This window comes from Cervus elaphus, chromosome 15, assembly GCF_910594005.1.
Source record: "Cervus elaphus chromosome 15, mCerEla1.1, whole genome shotgun sequence".
Lineage (NCBI taxonomy): Eukaryota > Metazoa > Chordata > Mammalia > Artiodactyla > Cervidae > Cervus > Cervus elaphus.
The window spans coordinates 60,982,057-61,009,075 of NC_057829.1; the positions used below are offsets into that span (position 1 = coordinate 60,982,057).

Sequence of the window (27,019 nt, forward strand, 5' to 3'; positions counted from 1 at the left end):
TCCCTAGTCTCTGCCCCAGGCTTGGTGCAGATGCAGTCATATCTCCTTGACTGGAAGTCTCCACACTCTTCAGCCAGCACTTAGCTTGGTCCTGGGCATGGCAGGAACAGGAACACTCCCCATAAATCCCATGTGCTTCCCTGCATTTCCAAGCCCTGCAGCAGTTAGGTGGAACAATGTGACTGACTCTGGCCAAGGGGTTATAACCAGCAGTAATATGTGTATCATTTATGACACAAATTTACCCTTAGAGAAGTGAGTATGCCTCCAGCAGTGTAGGTCTGTCCCCATTCCCTACACCCTCACTTTCATTGGACAATATATTTATCACTCAGGGTCTAGTTAGGAAAAAGGAAATCATGCTGGTTATTTCGACAGAATTTAATACAGGGGATTGGTTTAACAGGCATCAGAGGGCTCCAAAGCAAAATGAGAACACTGAGATAACTCAGAGAGAGTAACAATAGGAAGTGTGTCTCACCCCAGGGCTGTAAGAACACAGGGACAGAGTGGACCTTGTTGAAATCTGCAAGTTTGGAGCAGGAGATTCCCATGGTGCTGGAATATAGATCTCTGAGAAGAGGGAGCTGCTTGTTGCTGGTGATGCTGTGGGAATTCATAGGAAAATCCTTACAGAGCTGGAACTCAGACCTCTGAGAAGTAGATGTTACTGGCTAGTGTTGGTGCCCCTGAAGGGTATGTTGAAGCTTTGTCTGGTTATGCAAAAAAAAAGAAAAGAGAGAGGTTAAAAAAAAATAATTGCTGGAGATGCCAGAATGAAGACCCGTCACTGAGAAGACTCTGAAAGTATCAACAAGCAAATCAAAAGGGTAGAGTGCTTCTCCTCACTCCAGGCTTGCAGTCTTTCTCTCTCTAGTGCCCCCCTACTGGCAGGTCCCAACATGGAGCCAACTGATAAGAGATTAAGAGTTTGTACAGTCCCATCCCCAACCTCATAGAGCAGAACATAGAAAGATAGATTTCTTGGCTGAGAGACTAACTAGATAGGCATCATCATATTTTTAATTTTTGATGCGTGCTAAGTCACTTCAGTAGTGTCTGACTCTTTGCAACCCTATGGACCATAGACCACCTGGCTCCTCTGTCTGTGGGATTCTCCAGGCAAGAATACTGGACTGGATTGCCATGACCTCCTCCAGGGGATCTTCCCAATCCAGGGATCGAATCTGCATGTCTTATGTCTTCAGCATACTAGTGATTCAAAGTAAATTAAATAAGACATTGGTTAAAATAATGTTTTGATGATTTAATAGCTTTATAAAACATATAGTTCTGATTTCAGATCAAACTGGGACTTCCCTAAAAACAAAACATCAAATCACCATCAACTGACCTTTATTTAAAGTGCTTCCTCTGTGCCAAGTACTTCACTCAGCTGTTCTGTGGTTATCTCAGTTACTCTTTATTTTAAAGATGGGAAAATCTGAGGCTTAGAGAAGTGAAACACCATCCTCAAAGTCGCAGCTTCAAAGCAATGGAGATGATGAGATTTGTATTGGCAGCCCGAGGTCAGAGCCTGAGCTCTCAGCCATGTCTCTACACTTCTCCATCCCCTTTACCACTTAGATGACATACTGGTTCTTCTTTTCGCCATTTCCTGGGGGTGAACATATCAATCCCAGACTCTTGCCAGAATGTTTTGCTTGTGCCATGCCTTGGGGCCAGCTGGCATTCTCACGTGAATCATTCAGCACTTCAGTAACCAAACACCCACCAGCCAGGGCCACAGTGGACTCTCATCCTCAGGCGAGCAGTCACAGCACACTGAAACAGCAGAACTGCAGTGAAGGTCTAACCAGATGTATGAATCCCTTCTGAAACATTTCAACAAGCGGTTGTCTGGACTCTACTGAAACAAGTTTCATGACTAGTAATATTTCACTGTGCAATGTGGCCTCTCTATTTTTAGCCAGCCCTAGTAAATAAAAAGTTCTTACTTGCAGAGAGTTAAAAGCTATTACTCTGCAAATTCAATCTGAAGATTTTTGATCTTTCTCTCTTAAGCAACACAGACAGTTTTGCAAATGTTTGAAGGAAGCTGGCACATCCCTTTTCCCTGGTATTATGGTGAGGAGCTCATGTACTTGAAGGTAGCAACAGTCTCAAATATGGCAGAGTGAATCTTGTTGTTGTTCAGTCGCTCAGTCCTATACGACTCTTTGGGACCCCATGGACTGCAGCATGCCAGGCTTCTCTGTCCTTTACCGTTTCCCGGAGCTTGCTCAAACTCATGTTCATTGAGTCAGTGATACCATCCAAATCTGGCCCTCTGTCGTCCCCTTCTCCTCCTGCCTTCAATCTTTACAGTGAGTCTGCTGTTTGCATTAGGTGGCCAAAATATTGGAGCTTCAGCTTCAGCATCAGCCCTTCAGTGAATATTCAGGATTGGTTCCTTTAGGATAGACTGGTAGGATCTCTTTGCTGTCCAAGGGACTCTTTTCCAACACCACAATTTGAAAACATCAATTGTTCAGTGCTCAGCCTTCTTTATGGTCCAGCTCTCACATCCATACGTGACTACTGGAAAAACCATAGCTGTGACTATACGGACCTTTTTCGGCAAAGTAATGTCTCTGTTTTTAATACACTGTCTAGGTTTGTCATAGCTTTTCTTCCAAGGAGCAAGCGTGAGCAGAGTTTAGATTTGCCAGTGAGGGAGACACGTGTAGAGGATGGCTTCTTGGTAGTTAAAGCACAGGTTTTATAATGAGATTAAATTCAATAATTTCCTGTTGATTAGTTCTGTGACCCTTAGCAAGTTGTTAAACCCAGTGGGGATGCTAGACAGTGTTGTTGTGGGCTTCAATCAGCTAAGCTTCTAGGTGCTTGCTATGGCCACAGGGTAGATGCTTGGGAAATGAGATCCATGAAGTGTATTGATGAAAGACACTAATTTTATTTTGCACATAAAGTTTTGAAAATGTCTCTTTGTGGCAGTAATTCTCACCTAAAGATCATCCCATTTTATCCCATTGATTTTAGGCTTATATAACAGATTACTCAATCTCCTGAACAGACAACCTCAGTCTACTGAAAAAGCTGAGATATATATCATTTGGAACCTGAAGACTTAAATCAAGAGCTGGTTCTGCCTCTTGTTCTATGATCTTTAGTACACTGAGCGTTTGTCTTATCACTTATAAATGCACCAGCATAACTGAAATGCCCACCATGAAATACAATGGAGCAATCAGAGGCAACAGATTAGAACACAGAGTGAATGGATCTGAAAGCAGAGTTCTGAGTAAAAAAAAGAAAAAGTAATCAGCAGGATGGAAAATATAACATTGCCGTTTACGCAAAATCAAAACAACCACACACAACAAATAACACCCTTGCAAGCTATAGAAATCCAATGTATTACAGTGAGAGCAGAGAATGCAAACTATTCAGGAGATTTAAAAAAGCATCAAAAATAAAGACAAGAGGGGTCTAAAAAAATCTGTAATCAGTAAATTGATTAATTAATTAATAACATGGGAAGAATGATGCTTCCCTACCTTCCTCACAAAGTTATTCTGAGGATCTGATGAGATTATGCACAGGAAAGCCAAAGTTAATTTACCATTCCCATTATGATCCCCCGACTGGACAAATAAACAGAGATAGCAGTTCCCCCTGGATCTTGGGCAGGAAGCCATGAGCAGGGCAGGGCTGGGTGGGATGGTGAGATGACATCAGGGCTCCTCGTGAAGGAGGGGCAGGCTCTCCCTCTCCACTTGATGGCACAGCCAGAGGCAGCATCAGCTTCTTCCCATGGATCCTCTGTGCACAGCCTCCTCAGGCCCTCGGAAGAAGAGACCCAGGCAGGTGGGTGCCTCGATGGCCTCCCCTCCTCATGACATCAAGTTTCAAAATTTGGTCCTCTTCATTTTGGAGAAGAAAATGGGAACCACCCGCAGAAACTTCCTCATGGAGCTGGCTCGAAGGAAAGGATTCAGGGTTGAAAATGAGATCAGGTAAGACATCACGAATTTCAGCTTGTGAATAAGCAGGGCATTTGTGAACAGCTTCTTTGGGAACCCAAGGAATCTGTGTTTTCAGTCTGCAAACAGAAGAGGTGATGTTCCCACTGGGAGAACAGGTATGAGATCAAAGAACAAATCTGAGGCAATTACTTAAGGGAAATAAGATCAGTGGGGATTTGATACAATTATATTGAAACCAGTTGGCATCAAAAGATAGAGTAATTTTTTTTTTTTTTGCCTTTCATTGTTATGAGATGAAGTATCAAGGAATGATAAACAGAAACCTAGTTGGAAAGTTCAGTGCTGAAACCACCGAGGTTTACTCTTGACTGAGCTGAACAAAAGCACCACTGAGTCCAAACAAAAACTGTCAGCTGCTTGGAGGCAGAAAGAATGGTTTGGTTGGTTGGCCAGCAAGCTGCACATCTGGCTGGGCTGAGGTGGGGAGTGTCTGTGATGGGCTAGGACTGTAGTTGGCTCACCACAAACACCCAAATGTGGCTTTGATCATGCTTTTCTGAACTGCAGTCTGAGTAGGATTCATAGAGAGAGGGATGCTGGTTAAAGATTCAGGGGTGGCTCTGTCCAAGGGTGAAAGACACCTTGATGAGAGTGATGAGCTCAGAGCCCAAATAAGAAAGCAACTGAAGCAACCATACAGGATGCCTCGAATGTTCACCCACTCACATCCCAGGCTGGCCTTGCTCTTTTTCTAACAGTTATGTAAGCTCTTCACGGGTCTCAAATAGATGGAAGAGAAAACCAAACAAAATCCAGACACAAATGGTTTTAGAATCTTGGCATAAATAATTCCAAACAGAATTGCCAGAGGGCTTGTAGTGAATAAACAACGATAATTGATGCAATTGGCTGGCCTTGATTGTCCAAGGAATAGATTGATCATATTTTTTTTTTTTTCAGAAAAATGTATAAGAATTCTATGTGAAAATAAATTTTTGTCTTGAAAAAAATAAGTAAAACTGACAAGCATATCCTAATGAAGTATCAGTTACAAATTGCTAGAGAAACATATGTCAAAAGTCAATCATCAAATATAAGTCAAATCTCATAGAAACACTTAATTTTTTTTTACTAAAATGCCCCATTCAGAAATTCCCGAGTCTCCCATGGATTTCCTCACCCAATTTCTCTACACTTCCAGCAAGAGTTGACTGGTTTAGTTACAGGAACAGCTACAAGTAATGCACACGGTGGCTGAGGCAGGTAGGTGGAGAGACGACTGGAGGCAAGTTACTTCTTTTGACAAGAAAACCCAAGAGGCAGCTCTGCTGCCAGGGACTGAGCCCAGCTGCTAGGGCGACAGAGGAAACGTGCACAGCGAGCCAACTGCTGCTGTGATGTGACTGTGGCAAAGTTCCCAGGCTGGCTGCTCAGTAGACACATTAAATACAAATGTGTTTTATGACACAAATATAAACCACAGGAAGCAGAAGTTCTAGCTCTCAAACGGAATTTCCATAGTTAGCTATATAGACTTTAATTGGAAGGGACAATGAAGATTATTACAGGGGAAAATCTCTAGATAAAACAAATCTCTAGTCCTCAGAGTCTGACTCTGACCCTTCCCAGCCATGTGATGTGGGCAAGACCCCCCTGTCTCCTCTCTGACCTTAGATTCCTGACAAATGGTCTAGTCTACCTGATGTGATACCAGTTGCCATGATGGCTATCAATGTACTTGGATAAATTAGAACAGCTATGTAAATGTAAAGTGTGGCTGTTTTCTCCTTACTTAGCTGAATCCATTGACCTTTCTAGTAAAATCCTAAGGAGAGGATTCTCTCTCCACAATATGAACTAGGTCAAGTGACATAAACCAATAGAACAAAGACAGGAAGGAAACCCATCAAACTGGTTATTTGTGGGCATGAGGGTAGTAGTGAGAGATTATGGCTGCTTTTATGCTCTCTGTTTTCCAAATTTTTTACAATGAACATATTTTTAAAATGAAAATAAAGGAAATTGTTATTTTAAAAGAAAGGATACTTCTCAAGAGAAACAGCTAGACCTCACCTTTTGATATAAAAGATTCAGAGAAAGAGGAGCTAAAAAAAGTTCTGAAAGTAGGCAGTAATCTCCATAATTTCTAGTGCATTCTTTGGCTACCAGGAGGGTTAAATCTGAGGAAAAATCTGATCCCTGCCTTACCTGAACCTGAACACACAGCTTAGAATTGGTGTGCCTGAATGTATCGAGCTATCTGGAACTATTTAATTTTCCAGCATATGTACACTGTATCTTTATAGTTGGATTGGACTTCATTAATATTTATGTTATATTGCAAAAGACATGCTATTCCAAGTACCATAGGAAGCTGGTTCTTAAAATATAAATAAAGGGCAGTATCAAGTTCTTTGAGGCATTTTTGCACATTAATTAAAAAGGTTACTGAATTTTATTCCATGGCCAACACCCTAAATTTTAGAGCAACTTCATAATATTCTAGTTCTCTGGGACAAGGTAGAGAAGGGTCAGAATCTAGTGTTTGTCACATTCTTCTTTTATCCTTGATTGCAGTACTTTGAGCTGTTTCAAAACTTTAACAGTATCAACTCTCCTCTTTTTACATACTCACTTGAGCTTACCATCTCTGTCTTGACCTAAATCGTTGATGCTGAAGAAGAAAGAGCCAGATAGGAAGGGTGGCTTCCCATGGTTACATCACCCAGCAGATGATCACTTTTTCTGAGTTCCACTGTTCAAGTAGTAGAAACCCATCAGAGGATACATCTCCCTTGCTTGCACCACCATAGTTTGTCTACAAGGCTATCTTTGAAAGGCATTTTTTGAATGAAAGTGAAATATACCACCATGCCATCACATGTTAAGTGTTCTGTTAGTACCCAAGTAGAAGGCTTGAGCCTTGTGAGCAAAGAGTTTAAAATCAGACAAGAGAGCCAGGAACTGTACCTTTGTTGTCACTTAGCATGAAAAGATAGCATAATGTATTTTCCTGGCATGTACTCATTTTCATCTTTTTAAAAAAATTAGAATTTTCCTACCCAATACTTTACTTCGAGCCTTCTTGTGTTTTTCATGCTGAACCCTCTTCCCTTTTGCAATAGTCATTACTGAATAAACTCTATTCTTACTGCCTTAATGAGTGTCCAGCTTTGTTTATCTTTGACAATGCCCTATCACTTCAGATTTTTGGTGTTTGAAATAAAAATATTGAAAGTCATTGTTTGGAAAATAAACTGAACACCAGATGAAAGAGCTATTATCTGCTTCAGAAAATATGATATTGAACTGGTCCTTCTCTAGGCCTCTTCTAAGTTTAGTGTCCAAACACATCTTCACTGGTTTCTCATTATGTTTTTTTTCCTCACTCTTTCTCCTCCAACTTTGAATGTCTTCTCCCTACACTTCTCTGCATGTAAGACCTAACACCCCTGGAAGCCTTCCTAGGGGAGGGAACTTCCTTCCTGGACACAGGGTGACCCATGGCTTAGGGTTGGCCCCTGACTCTTCCACTTGGCTTTTGTCCTTATCCCTCCCCAACTCCACAAGGGAAAGGGTGTCATCTTGGCCATTGTGTATACCTCATCTTCATACTCTGGACAATTTTCTTACACAGAGTAGGCTTCAGGAAATATTTGCTCAAAGAATACTTTATCTGGAGAATATAAAACCAAGCAAAGGAACTTATGACTACCAAGAGTAATTTTTGTCACTGAATTCTTTTTACAATGTTTGGTTACCTTTTGGTTACAGTATTACCTTTGTAATCAATGAAATAATGAAGACTTTATTTCTATAAGTTCAAGAGCATGCAGTGTAGACTCTAGTCCTGTTGTTGTTCTTCAGTCCCTAAGTTGTGTCTGACTCTTTGTGACCCCATGAACTGCAGCATGCCAGGCTTCCCTGTCTTTCACTATCTCCTGCAGTTTGTCCTGCTTTGGTTCAAATTACTTATTTCAAAATTTGTGAACTTTCAATTAATGTAAATGTTCATGGTCTCATTTAATGTGAGCCAAAAAAAATCAAGGCAAGACCCTCTCAGTCTTCAGTATATCAAGGGCTGGAAATAAAAGCTTGTCTTTCCTGGTGCCAATGTTAGTCACTCAGTCATGTCCGACTCTTTGCAACTCCATGGACTATAGCCTTCCAGGCTCCTCTGTCCATGGAATTCTCCAGGCAAGATACTGGGATACTGGAGTGGGTTGCCATTCTGTTCTTCAGCAATTTTCCCAACCCAGGAATAGAACCCAGGTCTCCTGTATTGCAGGCAGATTTTTTTTTTTTTTTACCATCTGAGCCACCAGGGAAGCCCCATTAGAGTGTGGGATAATACCAAATAAAACTACCTTGATTTTTCAGTGTCAGGGATTCTGAAACAGATCAGTTGCTAGGGAAATTGGCAGGAGGATTTTTTTAAAAAACTGTAAAAAAAACGAAACAAAACTGTAAACATCCCAGTTCAACTGTAAATAACTATTTTTAAAGTTATTGTTGACAAAATAAGCCCTATGTCAGATGAAAAGATTAAGAATGACTTCTCCAGGGAAAGAAAACAGTTTTAAAGACAAAGAAAACAGCAGGTGACCATCCATGAGAACTGGGGGAATCAGATAGAGATAGCAGTCTGGCTTCTTGCAAAAAAAAAAAAAAGATGGCTGCCTATTTCTTCATGAAGACTTTTTCTAATTGTGTCAAGAGGGGAAGTAGAAAGAGAAAGAGAACTAGCACGAGAAACTAGGGGAAGAAAATAAAAAATCAGGGATACTGGTATCTCAGAAAAAAAAATCAAAACTGAGATTTGTGAGTTAATCTCTCAACTTAGAGCTTTCTGAACATCTAAGGGTCATACTCATGATTCTTGTGATATCTTTTATCATGTGTATTATTATGTAACTACTGTGTTTCTTTTAACTGCCCCTAGTCTGAGTCATTATAATTTATCTCTAGCTTAAGGAATAATAGCCATAAAAATCATGGGTCTGATATACATAACTTAAAAATATAGATTTAATTAACACATAAACTTCTAAGATGTTCTATTGTGTACTCCCTAAAATTGTCTCATGTACCTGCGGAGAAATGAGTGCTGCATGGGGAAACATTGCTCTAACTGAGCCCCAAGTCCAGCATGGGGATCCCATCTAAGCTGGGGCAGGTAAAGAGTGATCTTCCTCTCCAGCACTATTTCACAAGGTAAGAAGTCTGAGTTGCCCCTGAGAGAGGCCACTTAAAGTTGCTCAGGTGTCAGATGCTGCTGAGCCCAGGCTCCCAGGCACCCTCACCAAGGTGCCAGACTCTTGAGCTGCATGGAACATCAGTGCCTCCATCAGCTGCGTATGGAAGAGAAGGATTGCCCAGCTGAGCTGCCTGAATTCCTGACCCACAAATCGTGAGACATAACAAAATTGTTGCCTTTTAAAAGCTACTACATTTTGGGATAGGTGGTGTTGCACCAATAGATAACTAGAAGTGACTGACTACCATATGTCAGAATCACCAAGGGAACTTGTCAAAATGTGTATTTCTGGGACCTAGGTGAGATTTACTGAATCTGAATCTCTGGTAATAGGACCCAGGCATATGAATTTTAGGCCAGCATCCTTGGTGCCTCTACAGACACTAAAATTTTAGAAACATTCCTTCAGAGCTATTCAGTTCAGTTCAGTCACTCAGTTGTGTCCAACTCTTTGCAACCCCATGGACTGTAGCACACCAGGCTTCCCTGTCCATCACCAACTCCCAGAGCTTGCTCAAACTCATGTCCATGGAGTCTGTGATGCCATCCAACCATCTTATCCTCTGTTGTCCCCTTCTCCTCCTGCCTTCAATCTTTCCCAGCATCAGGGTCTTTTCCAATGAGTCAGTTCTTCACATCAGGTGGCCAAAGTATTGGAGCTTCAGCTTCAGCATCAGTCCTTCCAATGAATATTCAGGACTGATTTCCTTTAGGATTGACTGGTTGGATCTCCTTGCAGTCCAAGGGACTCTCAAGAGTCTTCTCCAACACCACAGTTCAAAAGCATCAATTCTTCGGCGCTCAGCTTTCTTTCTAGTCCAACTCTCACAGCCACGCATGATCAGTTCATTGTACCGGTGATCTCTCTGTTGACCATTACTATGAATGTTGCCATGAGCTGGGCACCAGACTTGATTACTACCTGGCAGATTATAACACTGTCCCTGCCCTCAGGGATGCCAAGGACCAAGCCAAGTACATTTCAATTCAGCACCACTTAAAGAAGAGGGTTCTGCATGGTTTTCCCTGGGGGAAGCTGAAGGCCAAAGCCTAGTTCAGAATCTTTGTAATTGGTTCACAACTTCCCAAACCTAGTCCAAGGCACAGTTAATTGGTCATGGCTAAGAAACTAGGTGACTTAGAGAAGGGAGATTTCAGGAACGGCCATCTCAGCAGGGCCTTGGGGTCTTTAGAAGACTTTGAGGATGGCTGCCTGAAGCTTGCTGCCACTTTTATCTTAAGAAGAAAGCCCAGGCCTTCGGGGGCAAGGCAGAGACTACCTCTGCCCCAATCCCAGGTTTATTTGCCTTTGAAAATGACATTCATGCATATTTTTTCCCTTACACAGAAAACTAACGAGAAACAATTCATGACAGAAAGTGAGAAAATATAGAAAATTACTTAAAACAAACAAAACCTCACACAGGGGTCTAACCACAGTCTAGTAGAACGTTAAGAGATTGCTCAAGTCATGTACACCTGGGTTTGAATCTTGCCTTCACGTGACCTCTGCAGGCCTTGGTTTTCTCATCTTCATTGTGATGATGATGGTGATGCTGCTGCTGATGATATTCATTCTGATGTTAGTCCTTTTGAGAAAAGGACTTTTTCACTGGAAAAAGCACAGAGTCACAGAGGGGTAGCTCAGTGTGGCTCAACACATGGGTTTTATTTTATTTTTTGGCCACGCCACGCAGGATATGGGATCTTAGTTCCCGACCAGGGATTGAACCCATGCCCCTGCTAGTCTTAACCACTGGACCATGAGGGAAGCCCCCCCAGAACACAGGTTCTAGATTAAAATGGACCTCAGATTAAATCCTTGCTCCACCAGTTATTAGCTGGGTGAATTTTTAATGTCTCTCAAGCTCTCTTTTCTTATTATTAGAGATAATCATACCTACCTATCTCATAGAATTATTTACAATTAAATCAAGTAGTGTATGAAATTAATCTACAGTGATTCTGGCACATGGTGATGTTCTATTAGTATCTTCAATACCAGAGTGCTCAGGGCAAAGAGAAAACCATTATACCAGCAAATAGCTGTCACAACACAGCAGTAAGACATTGTGTGCAGAACACACCAGAGCAGGTGACCCTCCTTGGTAATCCTGTCTGCTAATGGCTCAGCATAGACAGTGAAAAAATACTTTATTGTGGTGGTCTGCAATGGAACCCACAATATCTCTGAGATATGCCTGTACAATGATGTCAAAGTTTCTAAGACTGACTTTCAATCTCTTACTTTGTGGGAAACAGTGACAAACAGTAATGAATTCTGAATAACACAATGTGAATGTTTATTTGATTTTTTTTTGTTTTTGTATGTACTTGATTATTGTTATTGTTGTTTTGTTTGCTAGTTGCTTAATGAGCAGGGGTTGGAAATCCAAATCGGAATCTTCTTTCATACGCTGCATAGCTTATATTCCTGAATAAGCTTATATGAATTCAGTAGGAGATGCACATGGTCCTCATCCAATAGGGTGAGCTCAGACACCCCCACACAGTCCTGGGGAGTCCCAGGTGAAGAGGGACTGAGGGTGGTGGTACATGACTGGATGATGAGGGGCCTAAATTTAGAAATTGAGCCCCAGAGCTCTTCCTCAGCACACCCATCCCCCTCTGAGGTTTAGACAAAACCTTATTTAGAAGAATAACAGTACTAATAAGAATAATAAACAATATAATAATATCATTTCTCTTCAAAGGGCAGAAACATAGAAAGAATAATACTGTCTAACCCTACTGATTCTTCTGTGGTTTTCTTCAAGTCTTGAGATAGACAATCTTCCAAGAAGTTTACTATAAGTAGTCTTTGGAATCATATACACCTGGAATAGGGAAGCAGCTAGCCGTCTTCCCTTGGCCCTTTTAAAAGGTGGTTTTATCTCGACTATTTTCTGCCTGGGCCTGCTGCACATCCTGCTATCTAGATGGTCTCAGCTCTGGTTTCCAGTCCCACCTCCCTCCCAGCGCCAGCCCCAGATCCCAACAGTCAGCCAGATATTTTCATTTGGATCTCCAGCCATCCTTTCAAGGCAGCTTGCCTAAAATAAATTTCAATTTTGTTCCCCCACTCCTTCCTCCAAAGATATGGAACTTCCTAAATCCCTATTCCTACCAAAAGTGATAACACTTGAGTGTGATAGATAAGCTGGAGTAATAGTTGAGTCTATGCCCCACTTCACCTTTTATAGGTGATGCCAGCTGTCCATCATATGTCTCTTTTGCCTTCCTTTCTAGCACTGTAGGAACCAGACTAAGGTTTAAATCATCTTATATCTGGTCCAGTGATTCATCTTCTTAAGTAGCTCCCCAACCCATGATTCCCCCTCCAAATCATTGTGTATACCAGATTAGTCTTTTAAAATAACACTGCAATGCTATCCATGTCCTGCTCACAAAACATTTCAGTGGCTCCATAATCCCAGAACATAAGATCCAGCTTTCTCAACCAGGCTTCTAAGACCCTCTGTAATGTGCTTACCGCACTTGCTCAGCCACATCTACAACTGCTTCCCAACAGAAATTCTTCATTCCAATCCAGGCCACTCTCCTTCCTTTGCTCTGACCTTTGAACCTTTTCTTCCAGGAGGATCTAAAGTGCTACCATCCTGGCACCTTATCCCTCCCATGCATCCAGACTAGGCACAAACAAATTCTGCTTTTCTACAAAGCCATCCACCTCTCCCAACCCACACTGAATTATTTTCCCTCTTTGTATACCAATTGAAGGTCTTGCCTATGTCATAATTTATTAACCAGCTGTTTCACAGAAGATGCTGATGCCCAGAAACTTTCCTTTTCTTGTTTGGTACCCAACCCCTTCCCATCACCACCACAGGGAACCTAGGACTGTGAATAGAACAGTGAACCAACAAATGCTCAGTGAATCTAAGAGTCAATCAAGAAAAGGAGAAGGAGGAAGAAGTCAAGCAAGAGAAGTGGGAAAAAGAAGAAAAAATAATTCTATTTTTTTCTCTTCAATGCCTATATATGCTATTTGCTTTTGCTATTTCCCAGATTTGTAGACCATTTAAACGGAAGGAGCCCTAAAAATTATTAGTTCCAGTGATATAATGCTGATTTCGAAGACTTGTTTAAAAATAGAAATAACATATTGACCAGAAAAGACAATCAAAAAGGATAAATATCATTTACCAGCTGTGTGACCTTCAGGATGTCCTTAACCTCTCTGTTCTTCAGTTTCCTCATTTTTGAAGTGTGACTAGTATAATATGTACTTAAGAAGCTATGTGAGTATTAAAAGAGATGGTGTATGTGAAGTACTCGGACAGTGCTGAAACATGCTAAGTGCTCAGTGCTTTATTAGGGAAAAGATACAGGGTCTTACAACACAGAGTTGTGCTTTGAAAAACATGCAAAGTGCTATTTCCCAAAGGCTGGTCACCACCTATTAATGGCTTGTGAGATCAATTTAGTGGGATGTTATATCCATATCAACAGCTACATCTGTATCTATTTTGGGTCATGGTATAAAATGTGTTTCTAACTGTGGATCACATACAAGTTTGAAAGGCACCAGATTAAAACCCTCTGCAAAATAAAAAGGAAATGGCACATCAAAGCCACAGGCAGAGTACAAGTTTCTAATTTAAGAATGATTTCATCCTCCATCCGCTCTGGACCTCTGTTTTCAACTAACATCACAATCTTACTAATGTTTTCTCAAGTTTTCTTGCATCTGATATGTAACATAGACCACGTTGCTATACTAATTGAAGTCGAATTCCCTGGCATGGACGCCTAGGTTCTCCATGCCTATGGTCAGGTCTACTGTGCATCTTTCTCCACCGGATGGAATGCTCTGAACACCTCAGGGAAAAGAGGAGAGGTTCTCATTTTGAAAGTTTCTGTCTTATTCTGCAGTGCTTCTGTCACCCACATTGTAGCAGAAAACAACTCTGGTTCAGAGGTTCTCGAGTGGCTTCAGGTACAGAACATAAGAGCCAGCTCACAGCTAGAACTCCTTGATGTCTCCTGGCTGATCGAAAGTATGGGAGCAGGAAAACCAGTGGAGATTACAGGAAAACACCAGCTTGTTGTAAGTGTCCTGAAAGTGGTTGTATGTGGGCTATAGACTCAACAGACTTGAGTTAAACCCCAGGTTCCCTGCTTGCTCCCTGTGTGAACTTTGGCAAGTCCCTTAGCTCTTCTGAGCTTCAGTTTCTTTCTTTATGTTATGAGAACACTAGTGCCTGCCTATCTTGTAAGACGGCTTATGAGGATTAGAATAACACACATGTAAAGTGCTTAAGACTGAACCTGATCTATATATGCACTTAATAAATGGTAGCTATTTTTACAAACAAGTCTATGCAAAAATAATTCAAAATATTGAAGTGTTGATGTTCTAGCAGCCAGAAAAGTAGAAGGTTCTTATTTTTTTTCTTACCATGATCATTTATAAAGAAAAAAATTAAACTCTTAGTTCCAAACCCTTCACCAATGGACCCTAACTATGGAAGTTCACAGAAAAGGAAAATGATGTTTAATCGGTATTTCTTTTTCATGTTACTTTTTCAGATCACAAAAATAATACATGTTAATTATAGCAGTTTCAAATATTAGAAATGCATATAACATAAAACTTGAGCCTCCATAGTATTATTCTCTTTCCAGAGACAATTACCATTGAACTGCCTCTTATTTTTCTTCATACACATCTATTACTATTAATTTTTTATTTAAAATAGATGCTTATACATTTGTTTAGGTGAGAACAGACTATTCAGCTACCCCAAACCCAGACTTCCAGAAGACTCCGCCACTTGCTGTAAAAAAGATCTCCCAGTACGCGTGTCAGAGAAGAACCACTTTAAACAACTACAACCACATATTCACGGTAATGGAGCTTTACAACAACACCTGTAGCAAACGTAAGGCTTGCTGCTTCTTTCTGTGGATCTCCAATTAAATTATGAATTTTCTTGAAAATCTAGGAATGTTTCCCCCATTCTTACCCACTCCCCAACATGATCTCTGGTTCCTCTTTCTGTCAAGAATGGGTCTCCTTCTATTACGGAAATAGACAACATATTTAGAGCATATTCTTTAGAGAAAGTAACCTACAATTTATTGGGAGTTGTCATTAATGGATGCAACACTTATCAAAGGCAAATATTCTGAATAACTAAATACATACTGTAATTAGTCCACTACATAGTAAGAGCAAATTGCATAGAAATAGCTTTGTGCATAAACAGCTTTGTTGGGAAGACATAAGATTGAGAGTCAGCAGACCTGGGTTCAGCCTGATATTAACTATCTTGGGCAAGTCAGTTCCTATCTCTGAGCCTGTTTCCTCATCCACTTAATAAAATATTAGGTAGATCATCTCTAAAGCCCCATTCAGCCCTGAAGTTTCATAATTATTCTTCAAAATGACCTGAACAAAACCATAACTGCTTATCCTCCAGCCTACAACCAGTAGTCAAATGGATAAAACATGCATTAGTAGATTGAATACAGAACTTCTCCTTTCTAAAATTCTAGCCCCAGGTGTGCAAGGAAGACCAGGAAATTGCAGCTACTGGGCACCCTGAGGATCAAGCCACACAGCTGTAGCTACTTCCTCCTCTGCCAGAAATGCAAACACGCCCTACCTTAAATAACCCCCTACCTTAAATAACCCTGCCTGCGGGTTTGTGCTACTTCTGATCGTACCCATTCACTCAACAAGTCTATACTAAGTGCTGACTGTTTCACCAACAAGCTAAGAGATAGGATTTTCCAGTGATCCAGGCAGATTCCTGGCCACAGGCTGGTGGGAAAGTCAGCAAACAGGGAAGGATCTTGTCAAGTGATAACTAGGAAGATGCAGTGAGCAAGAAGTCATTTTTCAGTTAAATCATTCCTGAATAGCTAATGGCAGAGAATTCCAAGTTTCCTTACGAAGCATGCTGTGGTCTGTCTTTTCAGCTCAACTCCCCTCATCCAACCAGGGAGAAGTGAAAAAGTATAGGACATCCAATCCTGACCTTTGAGGAAACACTCACGAGGCATTCTGATATTTAACAGAGAGCAAGAGGCATTTGCAAGGGACTGCTGGCTTGGAGGCTAGGGGCTAGGAAACAGACTGTATTTTGCTCATCTGGTTTTATTCTTTAGGATGCCTTTGAGATACTGGCTGAAAATTCTGAGTTTAAAGAAAATGAAGACTCTTATGTGACATTTATGAGAGCAGCTTCTGTACTTAAATCTCTGCCATTCACAATCATCAGTATGAAGGACACAGAAGGAATTCCCTGCCTGGGGGACAAGGTGAAGTGTATCATAGAGGTAAGGGTGAAAGGTGATTCGTTCCAGCTCCTAATAGGTAGCTACCAAGGGAGGGAGAGAGATGCAGTTAAAAAATTTTCCTGTTAACTATATAGATGTGGTATTCATTACTTATTTTCATTTCTAATTTATATTATATATATATATTATATTATATATATATATATTACATAAATAGCTACACATGTATATGTGTCATTCGTACCCCAATATTATCTCACTTGGAGCTATGTGGGGCCAGCTAGTGAGAAAATAACTCTCCTGCATTATTAATCACAGTGAAAGTCCCTAATGACCTAAAAGCTCAACAGGACGGGATGCTATGAGTTAAAACACAGGCTGTGTGAAAAACCTCAGTTCCATTCAGCAGCCATTGCCCTCCAGAATGGTAGTGGGTATGAGGGATAGTGGAGCTGATTCTGTATTTCTACCTGTGTGTTCTAAGAGGAGAGCCAGGGATGGTTAGTTAGTTATTAAATAATGTTTAAGGGTTCCCTGGCAAGGCAAATTGGTCATCCAAGAGGAAGTTTCAGTGTAGTCAGATGCAAGGCAAATTATTCAAGGGAGGAAAATTAATCCTAACTCCACTTAGAGGAGGTTGGATGGCTCTGGGGCTTCCCAGTTGGCACAATGGTAAAGAATCCACCTGCCAATGTAGAAGACACAGGAAACGTGGATTTGATCCCTGAGTTGAGAAGAACCCTTGGAGAAGGAAATGGCAACCCACTCCAGTATTCTTGCCTGGAAAATTCCATGGCCAGTGGAGCTGGGCAGGCTACAGTTGATGGGGTCGCAAAGAGTTGGACATGTCTGAAGTTACTTAGCATGCATGGGTGGCTCTGAGCTAGACATCATAAGGACTTGAACTTTAATTAGCTTTTCAATAGGTCCAAAGTTAACCCAATCAGATGAAAAGTCCTCTTGTTTCAGCTAGTTCATATCCATTAAAAAGAAAATCATCTCAAATATTTAGACACCCCTTTGTCAGTGAACATTTTGGTTTGGTGTTCCAATCATTCTGTACCTTCCTCCCTGAGGATTATAAAGGGGTCCTTGGAAATAAAATAACCCGAGATTTTAACTGTCTTGTTTTCTCTAGATCAGCTAAGGAAACATCCTTTATGCCATAGGTATATTTAGTGAAAAATTAAGCTACTATATCGGGGGATTTGAAAATCTCAGATTGCAATTAACATCACTAGTGTAAAATGCTTTTCAAATGTCCATGCAGGAAATTATTGAAGATGGAGAAAGTTCTGAAGTTAAAGCTGTGTTAAATGATGAACGATATCAGTCCTTCAAAGTAAGTGATTTGTACATGTATTTATAAAAAATGGGTTTTCAGTTGATCCTATTATTCCAAGTAGTTGTACTGATCAGCTTGAGGTGCCGTAACATAAAGCCACAGACTGTGGGACTTAACACATAATTATTTTTTCATAGTTTTAAAGGCTGGAAGTCTGAGATCAAGGTGCTGGCATGACTGGGCTCTGGTTAGGGCTGTCTTCTTGGTTTACAGACAGCCTCCTTCTCAACATCCCCTCATAAGACACACACAAGGAGAGAGCAAATTCTCTGGTCTCTTCTTATAAAGGCACTAATCCCAGCAGGAGGACCCCACCCTCATGACTTCATTTAACCTAATTACCTCCCCCAAACTCCATCTCCAGATACCATAATATTGGAGGTTAGGATTTCAACATATGAATTTGGGAGGAAGGGTCACAACTCAGTCTATAGAAGTGATCTAGGAAGCAAATGCCTGAATAAATATGGGTGCTTGAGTTTATTGCCATGCTACGGTAAGCTTGGCAATATAAATGACCTTACCTCCCAGAGGTTGTCACTCCTGGGTACACTAGGACTGTGAGACAAAACAAACCTGCTCTTAGAGAATCAACCTGTGCTGGAAAGCTCCTCACTGCATCTTGTCTACTCTGAAGCAGGATTTATTACCTCCCAGTGTTCCCTATCTCTGAGTTGCAGTAGGCAGAGACTCCTACCAATCCCTTTGGTTCAGAAGTGATGCTCAGGCCTCAAAGGTAGTTGAGGGCAGAAGCCCAGCCTCAGAGTTCAGACAGACTGGGTTGAGTCTGGGCTCTGCCGCTTACCAGTTGTGTGATGGTGGGGAATTTATGCAACCTACATGTGCATCCCTCATTAAATTGTGAGGGTGAATATGCATGAATGTATGTAACAGACCTTTGGCAGAGGACGGGTGTGGGTATGGATACCTGTTGTCATGCACTGACAGTGAAGGCAATCCTTATTGGTAATATAGAATCCCTGGGTAGTTCCAGAAGCTGCCTCCGACTTCTGCTTCCTTTAGTTATACCATATGTCCTGAGATAGAAACGCCTCTGAAAAATAACCATTGCCCCCTGCTTGTCATATTCAGGAGACACTAGGTCAGAGATTTGTTTATGCTTTTTCTTAATTGCTTGACCTTGAAAAGTATCACTTTGTTGTCATAATGATTGTTTTAGAAACTAAAGGCACGTCTTTCCCTTTGTTTCAGCTCTTTACTTCTGTTTTTGGAGTGGGACTGAAGACATCTGAGAGATGGTTCAGGATGGGGTTCAGATCTCTGAGTAAAATAATGTCAGACAAAACCCTGACGTTCACAAAAATGCAGAAAGCAGGTGAATTGTCTCTCCTAAAGATCTCCCATAATTTCTATGGGCTGATCAGGTCGTGGTAAAGATCTGTCAGCTGTACTTCATACGTCACCTCCAGTCTTGGTGATTTGGTCACTTGCTTGGCCTCTCTTCATGCTATGGCTAAAAGCCCAAGCTTTTGGAATCAGATAGACCTGGATCCAAATCCTGGCTCTTGCACTCTCCAGCTGTGTGATCTTGAGACAGTTATTTAAAATCTTTGAGCCTTCATTACCTCATCTATACATCAGTACGTAAGTAGGGAATAGATCAGATCTTGGAGGCAAAACAATTAGCTTGGCACAGAGCAAATAGGCCCTGCCGGGTGGCTGTTGTCATTCCTTTATCCAGATGTCAAAACTGGTTGCATCATTGATCTGTTCTTACTGAACTGACCCTTCCAGATGTTTGGGTCCGAGCTGGGTAAAAGGCATGGGTAAGGAATCCAGGTCAGAAAGTTGACATAGAGAACTGGGGAGTAAATAATATTTGAACAAACTAGAGTTGTTGCTTGGCACAAATAGGGATCAGTTTCAGAAACTGTATAACACCAGGACATATAGTGGAAACTGTGGAAACCTAGACATGAGTTTGTCTACCCAGCCAGGACGTGTTAACCTAGAAGAGAATAGAGAGAGATATCTGAAAGACTGACAAGGCTTCCAGGAGGTTGAAGATGGCTTGGTTACTTCCATTTATACAGGGTCCTTGTCATTTTTTTTTAATGACAAAATGTCTGGAACCAAGGTAAAAAAATGTACATCTTTTAAGCATTTACTTTTTAAAAAACATTTATTTTTAATATGCAGTAGAATATAATATTATTGGGATTTGAAAGGAAGTCATAGCCACAGTTCTGAGGACTGTGGCTTCTGAGTTATAAAGAATGAGGAAGTCATCAACATTTTTAATAATATTAAAAAAAGGGGATCTTCGACAAAAGCAGGCCAGAAAAGAACAGCAACAATGAAAAGAAAACCTGTTCTCTTCTGTTTAAGTGATGGAAAGAAACAAGCAGGAGGAGACAAAGAAAGCATTTTTTGGTGGTTCACATCAATGCTTATCAAGCATGAACTTTCAGGAGTCCAGAATAAGAATATGGGTCTTTTTTTCCCTTTAGATTCTTTTAGTTCTCATGTGGCATCTTAGAAAACTTATTAGCAATCTTTCAGAGGTTAGCAACTTTATGAAAGATGACTAGGGAATTCTATGACTGTGTTGATGTATACTGTACAGTGTTATTAACTGTTATTAACTATTAACAGTTATTAACTATGCTATACACTAGATTTGCAGAACTTATTCATCCTGTGCCCTTTGACACACATCTATCCATTTTCCCCACCTTCCAGCCCCTAGTAATCGCAATTCTACTCTGCTTCTAAGAGACATTTTGTGTGTGTGTGTGTGTGTGTGTGTGTACTAAGTTGCTTCAGTCATGTCCGACTCTTTGCTACCCTATGGACTGTAGCCTGCTTGTCTTTCAGTCTGGTTTATTTCACTTAGCAAATGCCCTCCAGTTCATCCTTGTTGCAAACGACAAGATTGTCTTCTTTCTTAAGGTTGAAAAACATTCCATTGTAGGCTAATTAGTCGACAGCTAACCATTTCATATATATCAAAACTTCAGGTTGTACACCTTAAATTTATACAGTCTTTGTCAACTATACCTCAATAAAGCTGGAAAAAAGATAATGAACTGCCCCCCAGAGACCTTACAATTAGGAAATGGGCAGCCTCTGTAGGTACCCAAAGCCTCTCATTGTTAGAAAGATTCTGGCAGAGTTGGAACACTCCCTCTGGGGATCCTAGAGAAGAGAGCAGAGCCTTGTATGGAAGGACCATTAGCTGGCCCTCAGGCTCTGTGGATCTCCCCTGCGCCCTGCTCCCCACCCCTCCTATGCTTCATCCCAGTTCTCGGAGATACAGCTCCCATCTCCGTTACTCCTCCACTCTGCCTTCCTCTGTGGATCTGTGGGGATAAACAAGTCATTAAAACAACTCTTCATCATAACCACTCTGTCGGAGCTCTCATTAATCTGTGATGGTCAGGCAAAGAAGCAATAAACCAGACCACCAGTGACATTTCCTAACTCTCCTCAGATGCAAATCTACTCTCTTCCTATTCTTGACTTTAGTTCTTTAATTCATCTATCACCTTCCAACCCCAAATCTTCCCATCCCAAATCTTTGGAGCTTATTGATCAAGAGGGCTGGTTCTTCAGTAGGAAGCCAGATTGGAATAGCATGGTTCTATGATATAATATTGCCTCTTTCTCAGTCAGGAATTTGTAGGAAAATAGGAGCCATTGTTCATATGAAAAATTCACAGCCAAGAGAACACAGATCACCCAGTCTCTGTGGAACCGTTTGGGGTTGATGTCTGTGGCCCTGTCAGCTATGTGTGAGGGCCAAGTTCCCCTCCCAGAGGGCCGGTCATTTCACATGGGACGTGTCCCTTTCTCCACTCACCTGTCTATGGCCTCTCAGGATTTCTCTATTATGAAGACCTTGTCAGCTGCGTGACCAGGGCCGAAGCAGAGGCGGTTGGTGTGCTGGTTAAAGAGGCCGTGTGGGCATTTCTGCCGGATGCCTTCATCACCATGACGGGAGGATTCCGCAGGTAAATGATGATAAAACCTGCTTTGGCCTCCCCTTCAGGGCCTCCCCATGCTCAGGGGTTGTGGCACAAAAGGCCTTCGGATATGTGTCTCTGCGGCCTCATCTCCTGCAGCTCATGTTTCACTCCAACACCACCAAGTGGCTTGCCATTCTCTGCACACACAGAGCTCTTTCTTTCCTCTGTGACTTTGCTCAGTCCTACCTTTCTGCTTGGACTGGTTTTCCTCAATTTGTCACCTGGCTCACTTCTCCTCATCCTTTAAGCTTCAATTCAGATGCCACCTCCTCCAGAAAGCCTTCCTTGACTTCCTTCTCCCCATGCTGGATGAGACACCCCTCCTCAGCACTCCTTGGACAGCTGTCAAGTAATTTGTTTGTATTGCTTCCGTGCATGTTTTCCCCACTACATTTTCAGAACTTAGTGCTTGATGAGAACCAGTGTGTGGTGCCTGGCACAAAATAGGCATGTGAGAAATATTGGTGAAGTCAGTGAATGAATGAATGAACTCTTCATAGAGATGTATGCAATTGTTGGATATTGAAGCCTCCATTTCAGAAACTCTTTCCCTCCCACACCCTCTTCCATCTCTCCTTGTGGTCCTCTTACATGGGGGCTGTTGGCTGTGGGAGGTGACAGAGAAAGTGAGAAGCGAACACAGAATCCAAGAAGATGCCTTTGGTCCAGGCCATACTTTCAAGAGTCCTATCTTGTATTATGCGAATATAGTTCTTGGTTTGCTTGTCACACTTGTCTCTATGTGAGTGTGTGTGCACACATGGGCATGGAGAGGAAATAATCTTTGTCAGTTTTTACCCACCCACATATAATCATATGGGTGCCCCTGGTGGCTCCGTGGTAGAGAATGCACCTGCCAATGAGGAGATGCGAGAGACATGGGTTCAATCCCTGGGTCGGGAAGATCTCCTAGAGAAGGAAATGCCAACCCACTCCAGTATTCTTGCCTGGGAAATCCCACGGGCAGGCTACAGTCCTCAGGGTCTCAAAGAGACAGACAGAACTCAGCACGAAACAACAACAATACAATCACATACATACTATATATGATTTAAAATTTTTCTGTGTCATAAATTTATTTTGTAAGGAGCAGAGTTGTGTAAACAAGGATCTTTTGTTTAAAAAGCAGGTCATGAGCATTTTGTGTCCCAAACCTGAAGTATGGGGCATAGAAACACAGGTGACTTTTAAAAATTGAGAGCTAAAAATCTAATTTATTTCCTTCTTATGCTATTTTTTAAAATCAGGGGTAAGAAGATTGGGCATGATGTAGATTTTTTAATTACCAGCCCAGGATCAGCAGAGGATGAAGAGCAAGTTTTGCCTAAAGTGATAAACCTATGGGAAAAAAAGGTAAGAAGAAAGATGTTTGGACACTCAGGCATTAAAGGAGTACTGCTGAATTTGACACACTTATCCACCTTGTAATTGTGTCGTGAGCATCTAACCCAGTCTCAGTTGTTTACAATAGTTTGCGCAGCACCAGTGACATGCAGTGAGACTTACCTGCTTTGGGTCCTAGAATCCAGATTATGAACTTGTGTATACGCGCGCGTCCTGTTACCAAAAGGGCCAAGGGCAACTCTCTGTGCAGGCCCTGCAGATGGCTCAGAGCCCTAAACAATGTGAAGAGCATGTGCTGCGAAGACCTGGGAGGGGTGAGCCAGGCAGAGCAAGCTAAGGGGTGGGGATCAGACTGGGATAAAACCAGTCTAAGAGGTGCCCCTGCTGCCTTGAACAATATGTTGGTTGATAACCACCTTGACTTTGTGCTGAGATGGGAAGAAGGAAGCTAATGCCGGTAGGCTGGGTCCAGCAGAGGTCATGGCTCAGGGCCCCCCACCCACTGAGATCAGACTTGCCATGGACTACCTATTGCCCAGTGGAGGAAGCTAAGGATGACCCTGCAGCCATGGCCTCCTGCGGGGCCTTGACTCCTGCCCCGCTCCAGTGAGACCTCTGCTTCCCAAGGAGGCCAGAGGGCCCTTATCCAAGAACCTACAGGTCTGGGTGGGTTGAGGAGGCTGAGGCTGGTGTTTTTCTGGCATAGCTTTATTTTTCCTGAGTGATCTAGCATCTTCTGGGTGTGGACAAAGCTCCCTGATATATCAGAGAGAGAAGACCTCAGATACAGTGAGAATAAGAAACACACAACCCCGGTGCCGGGAACACTAGAATTACTCATAAAGACCCAGCTTTGGAACCAGATCCAAATTCAGCCACGAGCCAACCGCCCCCCCCCCCCCGCCCCCCGCCACCCTCCATCTGTCGGGAGAGTGGATCCAGGTGGCCAGGAACCCTGAAAGTGAACATCATAGGCTGAGCCAGGGAAAGGCTGAATGGGGAAGCGTCAGCTCCACCGAGGCTGGCCCCATGCTCCACTCAAGCAGGAAAGCTAAGAAACTCTCGTGGACAGACATCACTCTGATGCACCCTGTCAGCCGTGGCCTGGGCAGAGAGGGGGCTGCCTGGCCTCTCAGTCGGCAAGGATGGACCAATTTGACCTCGGTATAGAGGCCCCACCATCCCCATGCTCTGAGACTGTTCCAACCCAAGGTGGGGTGGGGTTGGGAGAGGGGGACAAGGAGCCTCCTTTTCATTGGTCTTTCTTTAGTCACCAGGCAGCCATCCTGCTGGTCACCAAGCAAAGAGATGGGCAGGTGAGGGTGGAGACGGGCATTAAGCATGGGGGGTTTTAGATTTGGGATTGTTCAAGCACAGCCCTTCCACTGACTGGCTATATGACCTGGGACTATGCTTTTATCTTCACAAGTTTCTCTTTCCTTATCTGTGAAACAGGGATAGCAAGCTTCTGTCATTAGTCAGAGGATTAACTGAGAGCATTAGATAAGGCCCTTGGCACAGCCCTTGATAAATGCCTATTATACAGTGGCTTAAACAGTGGCCGGAGTTTGAGCAAGCTCCAGGAGATGGTGAAGGACAGGGAAGCCTGGCGTGCTGCAGTCCATGAGATCGCAAAGAGGTGGACCCGACTGAGCAACCAAACAACAAAACAGTGGCTGTTGTCGTGATCTCTCCTGCATAGTCGCGTATTGAATTCTGCTGAGGGCCAGGCCTGTGCTGGGTGAGGGGACCCAGGCGAGAGCACAGGCAGCTGCTCCCCTTGGCGCTCTGACAAACAGGACCTCAGGGAGGAAACGGGGTGGGGCAGTGTGTGTCTCAGCACTACCTGCCTGCCCCCCGCCCCGAGCCCCACAGCTGCCCCCAACACCTCAGCTGTGAACCATGGTGGTTAATTTCCACCTCTGCCTCACTCCCTGTTCCCAATACCTCCCACCCCTGCCTTTCTTACAAAAATCTGTACTTTCCAGATTAAAATGATTCTATCTCATGCAGGTGTTACCAACCAGGGTTCTTGGCCTTCCCCAACCCATAGAAATTGATTAAGGCCAAACAAGAAGTTTAGGCAAGGCTATACCGGGGGGCCCTGCAGCAGCACAGGGGATCAGGAACAAACAACAAATTCCCTTACTTGCTCACTCCCTGAGGGCGGCGTGAGCTTGTTCCTTGTGTGGTGTGAGGGTAGGGGTGTGTCCAGGTCAAGCTCAAGGGGTGGTTTAGGTGGCTTGCTCACCTCTTAGGTGGTGGTGTGTGCAGGGGGCTTGAGCAGTATCCTACTTTTGCTCTTTAGCTCCAGGCTCCTCCAAAGTGGCAGTTGGGTTTTTTTTTTGGTCTCTGTATCTTTTGGATCCAGAATCTGCCCAACTGTGCATGCACTCAATTATTTTTAGTCCTATATAGGAGAGGTATGTCCAGGTGCAAGCAGTGCAGCAAAGGGTCCCAGGTCCCAGCCTGTCTCACAGGCACACTCTGAGCACATACTCACACAACACAACGTTTTAAAACACCTGAAGAACTAATGAACAGCTAAGGATGGGTATGAGTTTGAGTCTTCCACCAGTTGAAAGATCTCTTGTGGGAGGAAAAGAGCTTGGAGATACTGATCCTGGGGGGAGGGCACCATCCGGAAAGCTCCACTGGCTGCCAGCAATTCAACCCAAAGAGGGGAGGGTTGACTGAGTGTGGTCCAGGTTTATGCCTGGTGGGTGGCCCTTCTGTCTATGACCAGCCAGAGTGGGACTACTGTGTGGCCACAGTGCACACACAGTTTACAACAGCTTTGTGGTTTTTTTTAAGGGGGAAGGGTTGTTTTATAAATTTGGCTTCAAGGTGAGACTGGTTGTTATTTTAATAGCTTCCTTTTCAAATTTACATAATTTAAATAGCCAGGAAAAGCTGCTACACTGACTAATCTTAGTAAGTTTCATTAGAAAGCAGAATTGTGTCTTCCCCAGAGCTGGTTATCAAATCTGTTTAGGGCAACAGTTACCTCCTGCACCAGAGGCTCTTCCTGACATTAGCCCTGCAGATGGGTTGATTCTTCCTCTCACCTTTTCTGGAATAGGCCCTGAGGGCAGGGTGCTCCCTCTGCTGAGATCCACAAAAGGAAAAATACCCCCTCCTCCAAGTGTTGAGTCCAGTTGAAATAATGTCTCTTGTGGGTGGGGGTGGATTGCAGAAGAGATGTGAATGTGTCTAATAATAACAGTAAAGGGAACCAGGCCTGCTCCAAGTGTGGTCCCTGGATCAGGAGCATCAGCAACACCTGGGAACTTACTAGAAATGCACCACCCCAACCCCCCCACCCCCCCACCCCACCCCCTATGTGCTAAGTCACTTTAGTCTCTCTGACTCTTTGTGACCCCATGAACTCTAACTCATCAGGCTCCTCGGTCCACGGGGATTCTCCAGGCAAGAATACTAGAGTGGGTTGCCATGCCCTTTTCCAGGGGATCTTCCTGACCCAGGGATCAAACTTGCTTTCTTTATGTGTCCTGCACTGGTGACTGGGTTCTTTACCAACAGCACCACCTGAAAAGTTCCCCCACCCCCACTGCTCATGAATCACTCTGGGGTCAGGGCCTCCAAAATTGTGCTGAAACAAACCTTTCAAATGTTCCTGATGATAATATTTGAGAACATCAGACCTAAAGAACCCAAGAACAAATCCTACATCCTAATAGCTGTGATTAGGTTGTTTTAAGGCTATTTGTTCTTTTAGATGCAACTCAGATTTAGCAGTTAATTGCATATTTCTGCTTCTCCCTACCCCACATCTGCCCTGTGTGGTGAGGAATTCCCATGGAGCAGATAAGTTGGAGGATGGCAGTTGCTGGGTGTGACCTTC

General features: G+C 42.8%; 1 protein-coding gene and 1 long non-coding RNA gene across 3 annotated transcripts in view; one reads left to right on the forward strand and one right to left on the reverse strand.

Annotated features, from left to right (window-relative positions):
- Window positions 1-405: 405 nt before the first annotated feature.
- Window positions 406-3,691, reverse strand: LOC122708959. Its single transcript, XR_006345362.1, has 3 exons — window positions 3,587-3,691; window positions 1,094-1,212; window positions 406-713 (listed from the first exon to the last, which is right to left on the reverse strand). It is a non-coding gene; the product is annotated as an uncharacterized LOC122708959 (long non-coding RNA).
- A 45-nt stretch (window positions 3,692-3,736) lies between these two features.
- The window catches only part of DNTT (DNA nucleotidylexotransferase), a 31,763-nt gene continuing 8,480 nt past the window's right edge, over window positions 3,737-27,019 (forward strand). For both annotated transcript variants that reach the window (XM_043925829.1, XM_043925830.1), the window contains exons 1-8: window positions 3,737-3,980; window positions 14,104-14,278; window positions 14,951-15,079; window positions 16,345-16,515; window positions 17,747-17,818; window positions 19,034-19,157; window positions 21,663-21,795; window positions 23,058-23,163. In XM_043925829.1, the coding sequence (XP_043781764.1) occupies window positions 3,778-3,980; window positions 14,104-14,278; window positions 14,951-15,079; window positions 16,345-16,515; window positions 17,747-17,818; window positions 19,034-19,157; window positions 21,663-21,795; window positions 23,058-23,163 (1,113 nt within the window). In that variant the 5' untranslated portion in view covers window positions 3,737-3,777. The remainder of the gene's footprint in view (window positions 3,981-14,103; window positions 14,279-14,950; window positions 15,080-16,344; window positions 16,516-17,746; window positions 17,819-19,033; window positions 19,158-21,662; window positions 21,796-23,057; window positions 23,164-27,019) is intronic.